The sequence below is a fragment of the Lates calcarifer genome, linkage group LG18 (genome assembly GCF_001640805.2).
Source record: "Lates calcarifer isolate ASB-BC8 linkage group LG18, TLL_Latcal_v3, whole genome shotgun sequence".
Taxonomy (NCBI): domain Eukaryota; kingdom Metazoa; phylum Chordata; class Actinopteri; family Centropomidae; genus Lates; species Lates calcarifer.
The window spans coordinates 17,474,090-17,491,845 of NC_066850.1; the positions used below are offsets into that span (position 1 = coordinate 17,474,090).

Below are 17,756 nucleotides of genomic sequence, written 5' to 3' on the forward strand. Positions count from 1 at the left end.
ATTTTGATGCTATTTCATGATAATGTTGTTTTGTGTCAATGCCAGTGCTATTATTATTATTTAGACTACTTTGTATCTACTTGTATCTATCCGTGTGGACTCACACACTTAACTGCCCCACCCATGTCTTTAATGTCTTGTGTTATACTAATTATAACAGAGACACGTTCCATCTAGTTTTATCGCGCGCGCGCGCACACACACAAACCATACTATTCTTGAGTAGCTCACCCAATGAAAGCCAATGGCTCTTCCATCTACTGAGGAGGACCATGGGATGAGAGCAGAATTAAGAAGTGGACTTTGATTGGTTATTTTTGTTCTTGTTGAACGACTGTTTTCAAGGTCTTTTCACTAAGTTTGTATTTTAAGACCGAGAAAATGGCTTAATAAATAGCACACAAGTTAACAAATCAGGTAAAAGTTAGATAAACCAAATGGTGTTAATTTGGAAGCCTAAATGATATTAATTTCAGAAATTTAAGTTTGTATAGAGTGAAAACAATGACAAGTGGAGCACAGTTTAACACCGGTGCTCTTCTCTAAGTCGTAAGTCCGACGTTCTCCGACCGTACCTGAAGGCGTCACAACACATCCACACCGTCCCCGCAGTCCACAGCACACACAGCCGCTACCTGCCAGGCGGAATGGACGTACCCTCCAGTGTCCCCAGCTTCAGCCTCAGCCCAGCGGAGCCGCGGGAGAAGCCAGGCCCGACATGACAGCGCCGGCACGGGAGAAGAAAGCCCGCCAGCAGCCGCGGTTGACCGTCCGGCTGGAGGCGGTGTGGGCTGCGGGTCGCTACGCCGTTCTGGCCGCACTGTGCGCCCTGTGCTACAGCAACTCTCTCCGCGGGGAGTTGGTGCACGACGATGTGTGGGCTATCATCAACAACCCGGACGTCCGACCGGGCTCCAGCCTCAGAAACATCTTCAGCAACGACTTCTGGGGGAAGAGGATGGCGGACAACACGAGCCACAAGTCCTACAGACCGCTGTGCATCCTCACCTTCAAGTAAGTTCTCCCTGCTTTCTTAACTCCGCTCTTTTCAGCCTCACCTGAAGCCCTCGAAGCGGACACGCTCATGCTAGTTTTACCACATTGTCACTGATATTAACCCGCGGTGAAAATCCAGTCGCAGAAAAAGCTACATAAACACGCAGTTATGGCTGACGTCATACAGCTGTTGCAGCCTCAGTCAACTTTAGACTGATTCAGATGTAATATTTCACCTTTCACTGTGTTTGTATTATTACAGCGTCTTCATAAGAGACAGAAAGTAGCACTAAATGTGCCGTGGTCGCTGTGAACTCACCACAGATGCGCTGAAACTCCCTGTAAGAGTATGATAGAAACAGTATGGACATTCCTCCATACTTGCGTTCCGTTTAGTGCCCGTTCACGTCTCTGTTCTCTTTATAAATATTTATAATACGAGTTGGAGCTGGGAGAGCAGCTCGGCCGGCCAACTGCGCAGTGAACTTGTCCCAGCACATCCCAGCCCTCCTGCCCACAGCACCGGTTGTTGCAAATTCAGGTTTAAGGATGAAAGGAATTCAAATGACTCTGAGCCAAAAAATACACACAGAGAAAAAGGTTTATGTGGAACTTGTTGCTCAGGTTTGAAGGATTTTGAAGTTTCATGGCAGTGGAGTGGGAGGCATGCGTGGTGAGTTAGGACGCAGGGGTGTGATGTTTAAGTTGTGAAAGCAGCGGCTGAAGGATGGGGAAACACGGGCAGTTTCCCAGCGAGCTGTGCTCCAGGAGGGCGGGTCTGCTCACTTTGGCGCTGGATTGTGTCGGAGGAACCAGGCGAGCATCCAGAACAGAGTTGGATTGTGTTAAAAATGATATTATGTTGCAGTGATTGCATGTGAAAAAGAGGGCAGCCCACACACTGTTCCTAAATGAGGGAAAATGTCCAAACTGAGCCTTGCTGATGCAGAAATGGATACTGTGTGAGCCAAAAAGTCTGTTGCCTCAGGACTCAGTTCTCCCTGTTGTTTTACCTATAGAATCTTTAATAGGAAATATGGCTGACAGAGGACTTTGTTTTGGAGCATATTTCCTTCACCTTTTAGTATTTTTTTTTTTTTTGTCTTAATGTTACTATAAAATTCAGTTTTTTCCATCATCGGTTATGGCAGGCTGCCAACCCAGGTTTCAGTGCCACCCTGCTCGTGTGTTATATTACTTAAAATGATTCCAATGAGTTTTATGCAGTGCGGTCAACAGAGTTTATGGGAAAAAGCACTGGTACTACTTGGATCTTAACTTGATACTGGTATGCTGAGTTGTGGTTTTAGAATTGGTATTAGTTATGGGTATCCCTGAAGGATTGTTTTGGTATCAGTACTGTAATTGGCACAAGTAAATTTTTTTTTGGCTGGACTGCAACAGTGGGCCAGCCTTATAAATGTGTGTAGTCTGTGACGGAGTGAGTTGGTTGGCTGTTGCTCTGACAAAATGATTTTGTGCCGACCGTTCATTTTTCCAGGATATTACATCATCAGGGAATGCAACTTATTTCTGATTGTTCAAAACCAGCACTCTCAGCTCCGAGTCAGGTGTTTGCAGAGTTCTGCCTGCCGGCCCGAGAACCGGATGCCTGCTGTGGGAAAGCACACAGCTGAAGCTGAAACTGCTGGTGTTGTGCTGGCAGTGTTAACGCCGGCTGACGAGCAGGAGAGACGCTCTGCAGTGCGGTAGGACTTCATAATTTAAAACACCCATATACAGTCCAGCCAGGACCTGGTCTTGTTTCCAAATGACACCCGACACCTAACACTGAGAAATTAAGACCAGTACCAGTAACACTGTGGCTCCTTACATGATGTATTGATCCCCACAGATTCTTTGTGACAATCCCATTATTGGTAAATTGGCAAATTTAAGGAGGTACATCATAAATGTGTAAGAATATGCTGGATACTACAGCAGATTAAAATGCATTGTGATTCAGATGTGAGGTGATGGAGCCGCTGAGAGTGAAGCTTATCCTGGACACTTAATAATGATAATAATCATATTACACTGTTTGTTTTAGTAATAAGTAAATGAACTGAAAGTACACACATACTGTGGATAAAAAATAAGTGAGTGGGCTACCTGAAAATTCCAGTCATATCACACCTGATGATAATATTCAGCTCAAGCTTATAAACATCAGATACATGTTAGCTTGCACATGGAAGTGTTATATAATGTTGCCCCTGATCTTAAAGGAGAGCCCCACTGATTTTACACATGGGAATCAATTTACACAGAATGAGGACCACTAGACTGTGAAAACACTTGATTGATGATTTCCGCTGTAGCTGCTGAAGAGCTTTGTTAAGTGTGGTTAAGGCTCTTGAAAGAAGGTAGAACAGTTTTTACATGACAAGCTAGGGATGTGGACAGTGTCTGCCAAAACATGCTATTAAATTACAATATGGGCAATGTAGGATCCAGTATTTATGGAGCTTGTCTCATACTAGAGACTAAAAGTTGGGATAGCCAGTACTTCAAAATGTATGTCAGTGGCATACTAAACTACTGGAATTATCTTTGAAGTGGAATTGGATTAATAGATTATATTCTGATATCAGAATGATCTCTAGTTTAGAGTCTCTCTATTTAATATAAGAGGTCATGGCCCCATGTTGGCTCAGTTCATATGCTGAAGAGGTCAAAGGACAATATTTTTAATATTTACAAGACTGATAGAGTGAAAAAAGACTGCAGACTGATCTGAGCTCTGTTTGTGTTTGTTGAAGAGATATTATTTCTGGTCACGAGATGAGATGCCGTGGAAGTCGAGTGAACAGTGTGTGGATTTTCAGACTGTTTTATTCAGTCTGTCCCTGCTGGGGAGTGAACACCAGCTAACAGCTGTCTGCAGATATCAGGCTGATGCCTTGTCAACACATACAGTGCAGATGAATTAGTGAGAAGACTTTCAGTGTCTGTCCTGTCTATGCTCAAAGTGAATAATTTTTTTTTTTTTTAGAAATATACATAATGATGACGCCCTTGTAAGTGGTGCAGGTTTTTAATTATCCTTGCACAACTGATTTGTTGTCTGTTTCAGACCTAAAAATATAGATGTGTCATGTTGTAGTTGTTCTGCATTTGCTAATGGAAGTAAATCCTTGATCCACAGTTTTATAAGCAGGAAACATGTTTACAGTCAAGGCCTATAATACGACTTTACACCATTTATCTTCACAGAAACAACAGTGTTGCTCACTCATTCAATGTAGAATAAATTTAAGCTTCACACAACATTGGTGTCTCTCTGATGTATGTGAATCATCAAGAATCAGACTGAATTGATTCTAGAGTCAAAATCGAATCGGATCTGGAGATAGGTGCTCTAGTCTACAGTGGAGATATTTTAAAAATGCTGTTACCCTGACCTAGAATATATATAGAATATATCAGGCCTCTTTTTACTGAATTATTATTTTGTTCTGTTTTTATTTTCAACAACATCTATATTGTCTTTGTTACTGCCTGTGAATAATTGATGGTTAAATGTTCCCTGTGTATAAACTGAAAACATCTGGTTACCAAGGTATCCTGGGTTCTCTGAAAACTGAGTGAGGTATCTCATTATGGGCCAGTATGTACCATCTGGTGTCAGCAATCATGGAAGCTTTACTATCACCACGTCTGTCAATGGACAGACCAATCATTTGAGCTGTATGATCTAGCGCACCCCCCTTTATAAATGCCTGCAGCTCCTGCTCTGCATTCTCAAGCGTAATTCTTACATGTGCCTCACACATGCAAGCAGGGCAGTGCTGTGAGATAACTCACTCAGTTTTCTCAGAGAACCAGGGTTACCCTGGTAACCAAATGTTATCTTTCAGACCTCCCTTGGTATCTCACCATTGGAAATATGACCCACTCCTGGATTGGATGCTGCAAAGCCCATAATGCCTCGACCCAGGAGAAAGGTCGACACCACACACCCTCCCTATGGGCTGGTGCACAACAAGGATCAACCAACACCAAGGACAGAGTGCGTCAATGAAAGCGCTGTCACGTCCAGGTGTTAAAACCACATAAAAGTGTGTGGTGATGCCCACTTCATGACCACACAGAAACGCCCCTGAACAGAGCCTATGAGGTGGCCATCCCCCTGGTGGAATGAGTGACTCTCATATCTCGCTCTCCTGGGTAAAAGGCAGGGGGTGAAAAGCAATCAGCTCCAGCATAGGTCAGCTATATGATGACTCACTAACCTTGGGCACAAAAGCCGGGTTTGTGCGCAACATCACTTTTCCATAGTCGGTGGAAAACTGCAAGCAGGATACATGCACAGACAAAGCATGTAATTCACTAATCCGTTTGGCTGATGTCAGAGCCAGCAACAGGATGGTTGGAGAGAAAGCACCTTTAATTCAGCACACTCCATAGGCTCAAAAGACAACCTGGACAGTGCCTCTGAAACAGCGGGCAAATCCCACGATGGAACTAAAGGCTTACACACAGGCCACAGCCGGCGGGCTTCCTTCATAACCCTCTTTATCACAGAATGCTGACCAGTTGGCATGTTACCCAAACCCACATGACAGGCCGAAATAGCAGCCAAATAAACCTTAACAGTGGAAAAGGTCTTACCATTATCTATTAAATCCTGCAGGAAGCATAACACCTCCGAAACAGAGCACTGAAAATAAATAATGTTCTTAGCTTCACACCATTTCTGAAACACACAACACTCTCACACAAGGGGTATGTGTGGATGGCACCCTTGCACTCTGAATAGTTTCAGTCACCCTCAGAGGCAAACCCCACTCATTCAAATTCAGTCTCTCATGAGCCAGGCCCATAGAGCCAAACGCTCGGGGTGCGGATGAAAAAGCAGCCCCCGTGTGCCTGTGAAACTTAGTCCCTGCACAACAGCAGTGGCCAGGGCTGGCTGTGAACGAGTCGATCCAGTTCCAGCTCGGGGCCATCAGAGTCAAAGACAGCTACTGCTCCCTCGCTCTGGCCAAATAGAGGAATCTATGATGGCCTGCTTATCCTGGTCTGGCAAACTGGAAATATTAAGCTACAGTGATCTTTCCGCCGCCACGGCCAGGCTCATGATGCAGCGTCAGCACTGACCTATGCCCTTAGACACATGGAAGATGACGTTGGTGATGACACATTTTCCCGCACGCTGCCGGACTCAGAGAACCCTTACCCAGAAGGTGACCCATCTCCTAGATGAGCTCAACCTCCCAACAAGTGACTGCATTTAGATTCTGAGTGGACTGGGCTGCCGACTTGTACACTTTCTGGTACATGGAGGCAGTGAAGCACTCCCATTTTTCCTGGCAGGGTGGGCCCTGCCAAGGCAAGGGTGGTTTGGTGGTTAGGATGGAGATAGTATGCCACCGATTGCTCCACCACCAGGGGGTCAGGGAGACCCAAGGACTTGACATCTCTGATTTCTAGAGTAACCCTTGATGGGAACTTTGCACCTAAACTGCTTATCCCAAAAATGCCTCATCTCCTAAATACCATGTTTCTCTTTTTCCAAGTCCTTATCAATTCTCCTTCACATTTTCATGACCTTATGATGTTTCCATCAAGGTCAAGGAAAAGTGGCTGGGAAAGGAGATTTTCTTGACTATCCAACTGCAGCCATTCTGTAGCAGTCTCTGATCCTGCCACCTTTATTCAACCAGAAACACACGATGAATGAGACCTGACTGTTGTCGAAAACCGAGTGAAGCAAATGGCAGCAGACTGCTAGTGTGAAAGAAAGTGTAGACAGTCACTGATCGCTGCGATAATCTGTTCATAGACTGCTCACGGATCATGCACAGAGAGGACAGTGAATGCAACAGCGGAAAGAAAGAAAAGCAAAAACACAGGACTGCTGACACAGGCCATAGCTCTTGGCTACAGCTGGCACACAAACATGCACATGTATACACACATTCACATCCAGGTTCTGTTACTAAAGGGATTGTGTGTGGTAGGAAGTTTGTACTGATATGATGACTGTAGCACGTGCATCATTTGTTATTCTGCAGGAGAGAGTATAGGTGTTAGATCACTGAGTTAAAAATGCTTGATTCAATTCAAGACTCTCAAAGGACCATATTAGACCTGCGATTAGGAGCTGATAAATCAATTAGTTGATGGACAGAAAATTTATCAATATTCTCTTATTGTTATTCTCTTGAGAATTCTTACTTTGCTGTCATATATGGCAGCAGTTTGAATTTGTGCAGCCCTGTTGAGGGCATTCAGGGTCACATGATAGAAGTGCAGTTGAAGTGTCCCTGCTAGCATGAGTGCTGTTGTTAGTGAGGGATTTGCTCTCTGACATTTTTTTAAAAGTCCTTCAGTAACCTTCCATTGATCATATGATCTTCTTGACATTTGTTTCGGTCTCTTGGGAATGCATACAATTTTTTGTATTAACAATGAATCAAGTGATGTGTCATGTGGAAAGCATCTGTTAGGCTGAGAGGAACTCAGCCCCATAAACCTTCTTAGTCTCTTTTAGTTTACTGTTTTGGTTTTCCATCCTACTCCCATCAACCTCATCTCTATCAGCTGCAGCCATTTTCAGAAAAGACTCCATACACTACCTGCTTAGCACCAAACAGTAGACAGACACAGAGACCAGCTGGTGAACACACTGGAGCATTTGGTGGCCAGTGAAGAGAACTAGGCTAACTGTTTCCCCTTGTTTTCAGTCTTTATGCCAAGCTATGCTAACTGGCTGCTAGTAGTAGTGTCTTCTCATCTAAGATAGTGAATAAGTAGGTGGAAAAACAGCAGCTCAGTCCAACCTGTTTTCCAGGGCACTATATATAGGGGAAACATGGATGAGTGATTGATTGGTCTGATGACAGGCATAATGTACTCCTAGGTGGAATTTTATCTGCACACTCTGAACTTAACATAACTAAAAGTGAAAGTCCTTGACTGTGAGAGTGGGAACCCTGCTGTGTGTGTGGTCAGGTAGCACAACGTTCCACTGTTTGATGACACTCAGTCTAATTATCCAGCAGCGTTACAGCCTCTCAAGCAGCTGCTTGCAAGTCCTCCCTCCGGTAATACAGTTGTTGAAGGAGATATTGGCAGCTTAATTCTTCTCGTGAGAGCAGGCCGCGTGGCTTTTGGCTCTGCTTTCAGAAACAGTGATGAGTGTGTGCTGGAGACAGCAGAGCCACAGTGATGGTCAGAGACAGTGGAGGGGAAGGTGATCTCTCAGTGGGGAGGATGTTACATGCTTCGGGTCGTAGCTTCCAAGGCTGTTTGGCTGTCAGCTTCTCCATACCATCTTCATTAACTTGTCATGTGAAGGACGCTGGCTCAGATGGCAGACCCTCTTGACGTATGTCGGTGGAGAATGAATGTGTGGACACGCTGTTTTCCTCCATCAGGAATTTCTGGTGAGAACTCTCTCAGCACAAACATTAACCTGTAGCTGCTGTGTGCATGTGGAGAAAGGTGTGCACTTTCTCTGTGGAGAAATAAAGATTACAGGTTAATTCAGGCCACAGTGAAAGTCAGACTCATTCTCTCTGCTCTTTCTCTCCCTGTAGAAATTAACCAGCGTTTGTTCAACTCCAAAATCTATCAAGATATTTCATAATTAAAAGTGTCTACAGATTTGGTGAACAGAAAGAGATATGACGGCATGTGTTGGCATGGTTCACTTGATAGAACTGAAAATGTGTATGGCCAGCAGGGTAGACAGAGAACACACAGCTCTGTTCTCACAGTGTACATTGGCATGGTTGTAAAGTTTGCACTGACAAATGATGTCGTCCTACCAATAGGGTGTCAGATCTGAAAACACTTGTGCTTGTTGTTCATGGAGGTTACATTATATCTTGTCATTAAATTTGGATGACTTGTATCAGCATCTTGTCAGTTAGGGTTTTACTGATGTTACATGAGTGGGATTTTATAGTGTAAAACTGTGTGATGGACACATGATCTCTAACGATGTCAGACATATTTTTGGTATTGCTGGACTATAACTTCTTTGTTACTCGATGGCCAACAGATGTCGATACCATATATTCAAGCTAGTGTATGTTTATCCTGCTGATTATGCTGTGATTATTCTTCTCTCTTGTCTTATTGTACTTTTGAGTCTCTTTTTCCTCTTCTTTCTTCCTCTACATCTTCAGATTTTTGAAGATGTTGGTTGTAGTGTGTGCTGTCTGATGAAATGTTGCCGCTATAACAAACTCATTTCCTGTAAAGGGTCAAGAGAATTTAAGACTAAAACTTTGAGAGTAAAAGATGGTAGAGTGTTCCTTTAAGACGGTCGTTTACTACTTCGATTTATTATGTACATGGTTACAAGGAGTTTGTTTTAGTGGAGGTATCACTGGAGCACAATAAAGAAATATGAATATGTATGAACATTATATGTAGTGCTGGTTATCGTTCAAAAATTTTCAATACCGATACTTTGACTTCGATACCCGTTCCTGAACAATACTTTTTTCGAGCCCAATTTTATCAAATCAGTTCTAACAAAGAAAATTACATTACATATTATAGTACAAATCTTGAGTTTTATTTTTCAGCTTTGGCATTTTTCCACTCAAAGCAGTTTTCTAACATAAAAAATATACAGCAAATTAATTTCAGTCCAAAAGAACAAGTGCTAAGTCAGTGTCTAATGCTCACTGCTGCATACTAAGGACTTTTAAATCTTCGTGCAGTTGAACACTGAGCAACTTTCTGCTCTTAAATTGAGTCCGTGCACATTCAAATGCTTCATCATATTGGTCATGTTGCCTTAGCAATGATGTCTTTTTTGCAAATATTGCATCGTGCACTATTGGCATCAATCTTGCTAAAATAGGAGCCACAGCTTTTGACCACGGTTGCATTTTTTTAACCTGCTTCGACACACACACACACACACACACACACACACACACACTGTTGTAGTTCGCAACACAGATACATGTGAACCGCGAAAGTATTTTTCCTGCATGGCTCTACCACGTGTAACGTTACAGCCAATCACCGGCAGCATTATCAGATCTTGATCACATGATTAACTCCTTGGTATCAAAACTCGGCACTGAAAAACAATGCATCTTTTGATACCGGGTAGTATTGAAGCATTTCGGTCAATGCCATAAAAGAACCAAAGTTTGGTACCCAGCCCTCATTATATATCACTTTACAATGCACATACACAAGTAAGTTTCTGTTTAACATGTTGTACCAGGGGATTTTCAAAGTCTGACACGTTTCCAGTCCTCTGATTCTGTCAGACCACTGGCAGACTACCCTTAGTTTGCACAAAACGCCCATTGAGACAATGAGTCACTTCAGCCTGTCAGCCCAGTTTGAGGTACTGTTCATCATATTTCCAGTGTTTTTGTTTACCTCCTGTAGATTCACGCTGCAATGCCAAGAGTCAGACAGGATGCAAGATGAAATCCAGAGGCGATGAAACACAGTATTAGACGTTAACATTCAGGAGACGCGTTCATAGGAACTCAAAATGTTCCAACTTGAACAAAACATTTGTAATTGACTTCATAAACATACAGAGACAAGAGTAACATACAAACACAGAGGCGTGAGTACTGTCCAGCGGTCAGATTTGTACAGGTGATGTGGCTTTGTTTCCTGCTTGAACGCGCCTCAAAAGTCACTTCATTTTGCTAATTCAAGCCCCATAATTATATCCATGAGCTGTGCATCATAGACGTTGCTGCAGCTCCAACCGCTGACTGTGTTGAGAAGCAGGCCAAGCCAGTGGACCAAACTGCAGTAACTCATGTTAATTTCCACTTGTTTGTCAGAGCAGCAGCATGTACCTGTCTGTTTCACTGTACAGAGTATCCCTGCCTGTTGTCTCCTGCCTGAATTTCAACTGCTCCACTGGGGAAGTTTGCCTCACAATCTGAAAACCTTTGTGTTAAATATGTTGATGGTGCATTGTAATAAGTAACAAGGAAGTGGGCACAGCACCAGAGCACTGTAGCTGGATGTTCTGTTGAAACGCTTCCAGATCCAGACTCTTGCCAGTCGGGGTGTTTCAGGTTGTCAAGTTAGCAGGCTGATAACATTTCAAACACTGATTCACTTTGTTCTCTTACCCAGCCTGGACAGCTCTGGCTGACTTGTGTGCTGCATGAAATGAATCATGAGCAATTATCTGGATCGTGTGAGGAGGGGCTTTTTATGCATGCAGGAGAACAGATGGGTGCACCCATGCAACACCCGTGTCCTGGGGGTCACTTGTATGTGTATTTGTCTGCTTTACACAATAACACACCCCACGCCCCCACCCACAAGCACATACATACACATGCACACACACACACACACACCCCTGTGGTGAACCTGTAGGGAATGTGCAGTCAATTCAGCATTGTCTCTTCTGTGCCGGTGAACACTGCAGGGCTTTTGGGATGCGATCAAGGTGAAGGACACACACAGAAAGAGTAAATACACACACACACACACACACACACACACACACACACACACACAATGCAGCCCCAAGGCCCTTTTTATAGCTGGGGCCTGATGTGCACCACGAACTGAGCAGTGATTGCAGTGAGAAAACAAGGGGGAGAGGGAGAGAGAAAGAAAGAAGTGAGAGAGAGAGAGAGAGAGAGAGAGATAGCAGGAGGCCATGTGATTAAAATAGAAACACGAGGACAGACAACACAAGACAGGCAAGGAGGAAGTGGTGACGGATGCTCTTCTGGTAAACGAGGAGGGGAGGAGGAGACGGACACGTCAAATAATAAAAAGAGACAAGACCAGGAGATGAAGAGTGAAAAATAAGAAATGACAGAGAAGTTAAGAAAGTGATGGATGATGCCGCGTGAGTCCGAGAAGCTGACTCAGATAATGTGAGAGCTTCATTTCCCAGGTGCTGTTTATCTCTTCCATAAAAAAAGTTCAAGGATCCGGTTAAGGACATGCTGTCATTTTGTCAGCCAGGACATTTAATTATCTGCTGTCCTTTATTTCAGAAAGAGTTTCTTCTTTATCACATTCACAGCTTATCTAAAGCAGCTTCACCCTGTTTTTAGTCGCCTTCCCCTCTTGCCTGCAGTGTTTTACTCAGCCTATTTTACTTTGCAAGAATTTGGTAAGGCATAGTACCATAGCTGTTAACCGCTGATGCAATGTTCTCTGGAATAATTAACAATCTATTTTTAGTGTTCTCACAACCTTCCTTTGGGTTATAGCCTAGTCTCCAGTGTAGGAGAATATATCAGAGTAAAAGACAGCTGCTGCCGCTACATGGTCACCAACCAGCAGAGGGATAGAGATAGAGCTCAGTCATCTTTCCTTCACCTCTCCAGGCCAACAAACACAGAGGACACAGTGTCTGTCCCACAGTTCATCAAACAGCAGAGAAATGATTTGTCAGGACAATATAGGCAGCATATATACATGCCCAGGCTCATTGTTATGTGTACATGAGAGCACTGGTTATACAGGACAGTCACACAGTGGCAGATGAGATTCCTCTAGCAGCCATTATGTGTATCCATCAACAGCCACGCTTCCTGTCAGAATGTCCTTGAGCGGGACGCTGAACCCCCGACCCGCTCTCTCATTGGAAGTCTTTCTGGATAAGCACATCAGCTAACTACTTCAAATGAGAAATTGAAATTCCTCTGAAGCCTCCGCCTCGTGGATGGGCCGGGACTCCGTCCAGGCCCTCTGGGAAATTCATCTCACTTGTTCCACGCTCATCTCAGCATCAGCTATGAGGGCAGATCAGCATCATCTAAGGTCAGGGTGAGATAATGGCGAGGGTTAATGCTCTCTCTGCAAGCTCAAGCAGGTTTTATCAGTCATCCTCAGTGAATTATGAATAAAAGGAGGGTAGTGGAACCAGAGTCTCCTTCATCGCATAATGGACAGGACCAGAGCTCACAGAGGACCCCATTAGAACTAATTATCGTCAGAGATAAGGAGTTCAGATGTGATGCCATCTTCTGTTCAGCTCTCTATGTTTGTTAAGTCTCTAAGGCTTGCCCTACAGGTGCACTTTACATATATAAGAAATATAACAAAACCTTAGCATACCAGATACATCTTCTTTTTATTTAGCTGTGTTTGGGACATTTCTGGGCTGCAGCCTTTAGGCAATGGGTATGTAGCCCCCAGCTGATAACAACACACAGAGTAGGGAGTCTCTAAAATGTATTGCCCAGGTTACATCACTGTCTAGGTCCCGGTGCTTGCTCTCTTTCGGTGTCATGGATATAAGAGCTGCAGGACCTGTGTCTGTTTGACCGAGGTCAGGCTGGGCTTTTGGCTGCATTCATTCAAAACCTGGCAAATGTTCCGCTTGTGTGGAGGCGTGGGTGTCTTTATTTGTAGTCTAAAATGTAACCGCTGTGAAAGAATCAGAAATTTATTTCTCTCATTCACTGCTTTTGTTCTTGCCAATGCCGCTCCCTCTCCTCAGTCACCGACAAATCCTGCATATTACACCTTTAAGGGAGGAAAAATCATCTCATAAAACTGTCTGACATTATCACAGATATGCTCTTTATCATCTTGTTCCCGTGCTCGTAGCTGTATACACTGAGTGAAATAGTCAAGTTTTAATCCAGATATTCTAAATGTTGCATGGCGTCGTTGAAAATTTACGGGATCTTGTAAAAATTAAGTTTCCTTAAAGCGAAGTTTGATTTTAATTGAAAGGTTAATGCTTTAAAAATCCATTGTCAGTCATCATTGACTACCAAACAAACTGCTTTGATTTGATGAGGAGATTCAAAAGAATTTGGAAAAAAATAACCCAAAACCCTCAACAACAAGCAATTCTATCATTTTATCTAACAAGTTTGTGGTTATGACTGGTACAAACATATTTTGGTCAGACTAACCCTAACCCTAACCAATAGCAGTGTGGCATTGAATTAAGTGAAAAAATATTTAAATTGCAATTCCATATCTTTATCAAATTGATTGATCTACATACCATATTTTTACAAAGTGTAAAATCTGATTTCATGGAGTGATAGGTGGAACCTGAACTACTGTAAAGTGTCCCTCCTCTGGGGTTTGCCATCATCAGGTTGTTTATATTCTGTTGAATGGAGAGGGAATTGTTATAACGTGACACCAGTTATGATAAACTAGGAGAAAATTGCATATCTGTTATTTTCTCACTGAGGGATTAGCTGCTGGAGGATCATAAGCAGGGTGTGATACGGTGTCAGGAATCCGACATTCTCTCTCAAAGCAATCATGCTCTTTCGTTTGAAATTCATGGCACTGCGGAAAATGGATTGAGATTCTGTTCAGGATTACAAGACTACCACTTCATCCAGGAAATGTAAAAGGTAATTTACTTTAGAGATCCCCACAGTGTATCCACAGCGGTGAATTGCTGAAAGATTGTTTTACATAAGGTTGACCCCCTCTTGACTACATATAGTTAGGGTTTATGGGAAAATGAGTGACACCGACTGTAGTTTGTTTTACACATGAACAGATCACTTTCACACAGGCTGCTACAACGGCTCCAGACTCATAACACACACCGCTGAATATTTGTCTCTCTTCTCTGTCAGGTTGAACATCCTGTTGGGCGGCATGGCGCCTCTGCATTTCCACATCGTCAATGTGTGTTTGCACTGCGCCGTAACCTGCCTGCTCGTACACACGTGTGAACGCTACGTGTTTGAAGACTCCCGCCTGGCTTTCATCACAGCGCTCCTCTTCGCCGTGCACCCTGTCCACACTGAGGCCGTGAGTACATCACACACTCGGACTGGCTCCGAGAATGTCACAGGGAGGGAGTCAGGAGTTTCACTCATCAAACCTGATTTATTGAGCGTGACCAGTGCAGCCCAGTAGAAACAGCTGAAAGGACAAAACTTAGATCTTCACAAATGTTATATTACATTAAAATAGCTACTGTAGCTACTATAACAGTTAGCACATTTTTATCCTTAGTTTTTTTTAGGATCAAAAAACAAGATACAATGATAATTAAGGAGCTCTGGAGTTGGTGCAGTAGGTGGGTTTTGTTATTGTTTGTTTTTCACAAATACAGGTAAATTAGGATTTATGGTCAGTGTAAACAGTAATGTTTAACCTCTTATCTACACTTTACAAAATACCAGCTACTGAATTCTAACAAACTTGGAATTAACATATAAGTGCTAAACCAAAGTAGCACTTTAAAGTTAAACTGTGGGGTTTTCAAAGTCTGACACAGTGAAACCATGTAGTTCATGTCAGTGGATTTTGTCACACCTATATCTTTTTGCTATTTAAGGGATAATGATGCTCTGTGTTTTGGAACCAGTCCTTACAATGCTCCTACAATGTATCATGTTGCAGTGGATTCAGAAAGTTATGCTGTGAGCTACAATGTGAGTGTTTTTAGCCTGTTTGTTTTGATTTTAGTAAATTATGGCCATTAAAAGCTGCTGAATTAGCTTTTAGCAGCTCCTGTAGCGTAGCCTTGGATCGCTTTCTCAGGTAAGTTCTGCAGGTATCAGGTTTGTCTTTTTCTGATCTCTAAGTGGATCTCTAAGCCACTGTGGCTGCTCCGCCTGTTGATTGAGATGGTGAGTGCCATATGAGAGGGCCAGACTACCAGAAGTAACTAACCAGTGTACACCTGCCACTCTTACCTATCACAGTATCGGCATTACCACCCTCTGTATCCACACCTTCAAGTCTCCCATTCCCTGCTTTAAACAAAGGCTCAAAGACCGACACATACGCAGAGCTACAAAAGCAGCGTTAGACCAACATCCCAAGCTGCAGACATGCAGCAACATTTTAAGTCGCCCAACATTTTACCACAACCCTCCACAGTGAGCCTATGGTCCTCTGAGCTTGACCAGTACAGCCCAGTAACAGAGGGAAAGACACACACAGATTTACACAATTTAACACAACACATCACACCATTACATGTATTAAATCTTGTGTGCTGCTTTTTACTAACACAAAGCCTGGGAGTGTTGTTAAGTGGAACATCTGGCTGGTTCTCATCAGTTCATTAGTGGAAATCACTAGAAAAATCTTTGCACCTCTATAATTACATTCAGTATTTATCCTGTAGCCTACATGGTCGGCTGACTGATTGAAAGCATTGTGGACTGATGGATGGAATATGATCACTTTTTTTTTTTCTGAATCAGATTGGCTTTATTATTCGTTCTATTTAAAATGCAGCCTAGAGCTCGGCAGTCAAGTGGGAAGCAGAGTCAGGGGCAGAATTTATACTCAGGTCGATTCAGAATTTATTCAGAGCCTAAACACAGTGGATGTTCCCCTGGGGGTCTGCTGGTTTTGTCCCAGTTGAGTATCCTGTGCTGCCGCCTCCTATTGGGAATGCACCGCCACCTCATACTTATTCAACAGTTGCTCTTCTGTGACTGTGAGGAGTTATATTATAATTTAAGGAGCATAACACCTCTCTTCTTTGTGCATTTAAAAGATGAATCATTATAAAAATGTGTGTTTATATTGTACAGGAAAAATTGTATTACATACGAGCTATATGAAATCTGCTAAAAACTGACATGGCTGTCAGAACATTTTTTTCCACACCTTGCATCTAAAGAAGATGCGTGGGCGCCACAATTGCCCCACTTGAAGGCAGTTACTAAGCCGTCTGACCCTCGAGTCGAGGTAAACAGCACTGAGTTTAGTTTTTAGTGAAAGATGTTGCCTCCTCAGTTTATTAAGCATATAAATTTTAGTTTAGTTTAATTTATCATCAACACATGTTCTCATTACTTATTACAGTACATGTAGGGTATGCTTAGCCAACCAAGCTAAACTGATTTTGATTCATCCATCTGATTAAATTGTGGTGTTTAATGGCCACTTAAAACTGATGGGGTGATATTTCACAACGTGCATTTCTCGTGCCAATTACTTTGCTGTTTGTGCTCTTCTCAGTGGTTTGAAGTTGGCAGGGCTCGTTAGAAAAGGAGGAGAAATATTTGTACACTGATCAGGATTTGGCATCGTTTAAATCCAAATCTGATGACGGTGGCTTATTTGGTTACTATCAGTCACATCTGATCAAACCACAGCCACACAGTCACTGATGAGGCAGATACGTTTTATTTTTAACAAGTCATACCTAAATATATTTATTTTTATTGCTTATTTAGTCTGTTTAATGTCTGACTCCCACTGGTGAAAGGGGTATTTGGATCGACATAAGTCACAGTACCACATGATAACACTAACAAACTAACTGAATGAGGCAGTGGTATTCCACCAGCTCCTTTTACTCTGCGAGGTAGAATAACTGTTTTTGTCTGGTAGTGATATATAGTGATATTTCTTGTTAAACAAAAAAGGATCTTCCTCTGTAGTAAGGCCTTTATCTGTAGGAATCCTATCCATAATGTTGTCAGGCACTTATAATAACAATCTGAGCCTGTCTGTGGCAAAAAGTTGTAAATGGTACAATCCCTCTTTAATAGTGTCACCCTGTCACTGTGAAGCAGTTGCAGACTCATGTTGTAGATGATAGAAAGGAATGGCTTCCAGCTTTATCTCAGTAGTTTGGATATTGCAGCCTTTATCTGTGTGGTTAACAAAAGTAAATATATACTCTGTCATGCAGCCCAACCTGAGAGGTTTACATTATCCTCCTGACTTCTGCACTTATGGTAGCAGATGTCCACCCTGCAGAAGTGCCTGTAACCACTCCCACACATGCACTGCAAACCTGAATTTTCCTAGACAATATCTGGCAGAGCTTAGGTGTAAATGCAAATGTCTGCATCAGTCAGGCCGGACGTTGAGTGGACTCT

The 17,756-nt window shown here is 42.9% G+C and overlaps 1 protein-coding gene across 1 annotated transcript in view; it reads left to right on the forward strand.

Annotated features, from left to right (window-relative positions):
- Nucleotides 1-499: 499 nt before the first annotated feature.
- tmtc1 (transmembrane O-mannosyltransferase targeting cadherins 1) overlaps nt 500-17,756 on the forward strand; it is a 116,300-nt gene continuing 99,043 nt past the window's right edge. The window contains 2 exon segments of the mRNA XM_018697122.2: nt 500-1,014; nt 14,535-14,712. Coding sequence (XP_018552638.1) covers nt 719-1,014; nt 14,535-14,712 — 474 coding nt within the window. The 5' untranslated portion in view covers nt 500-718.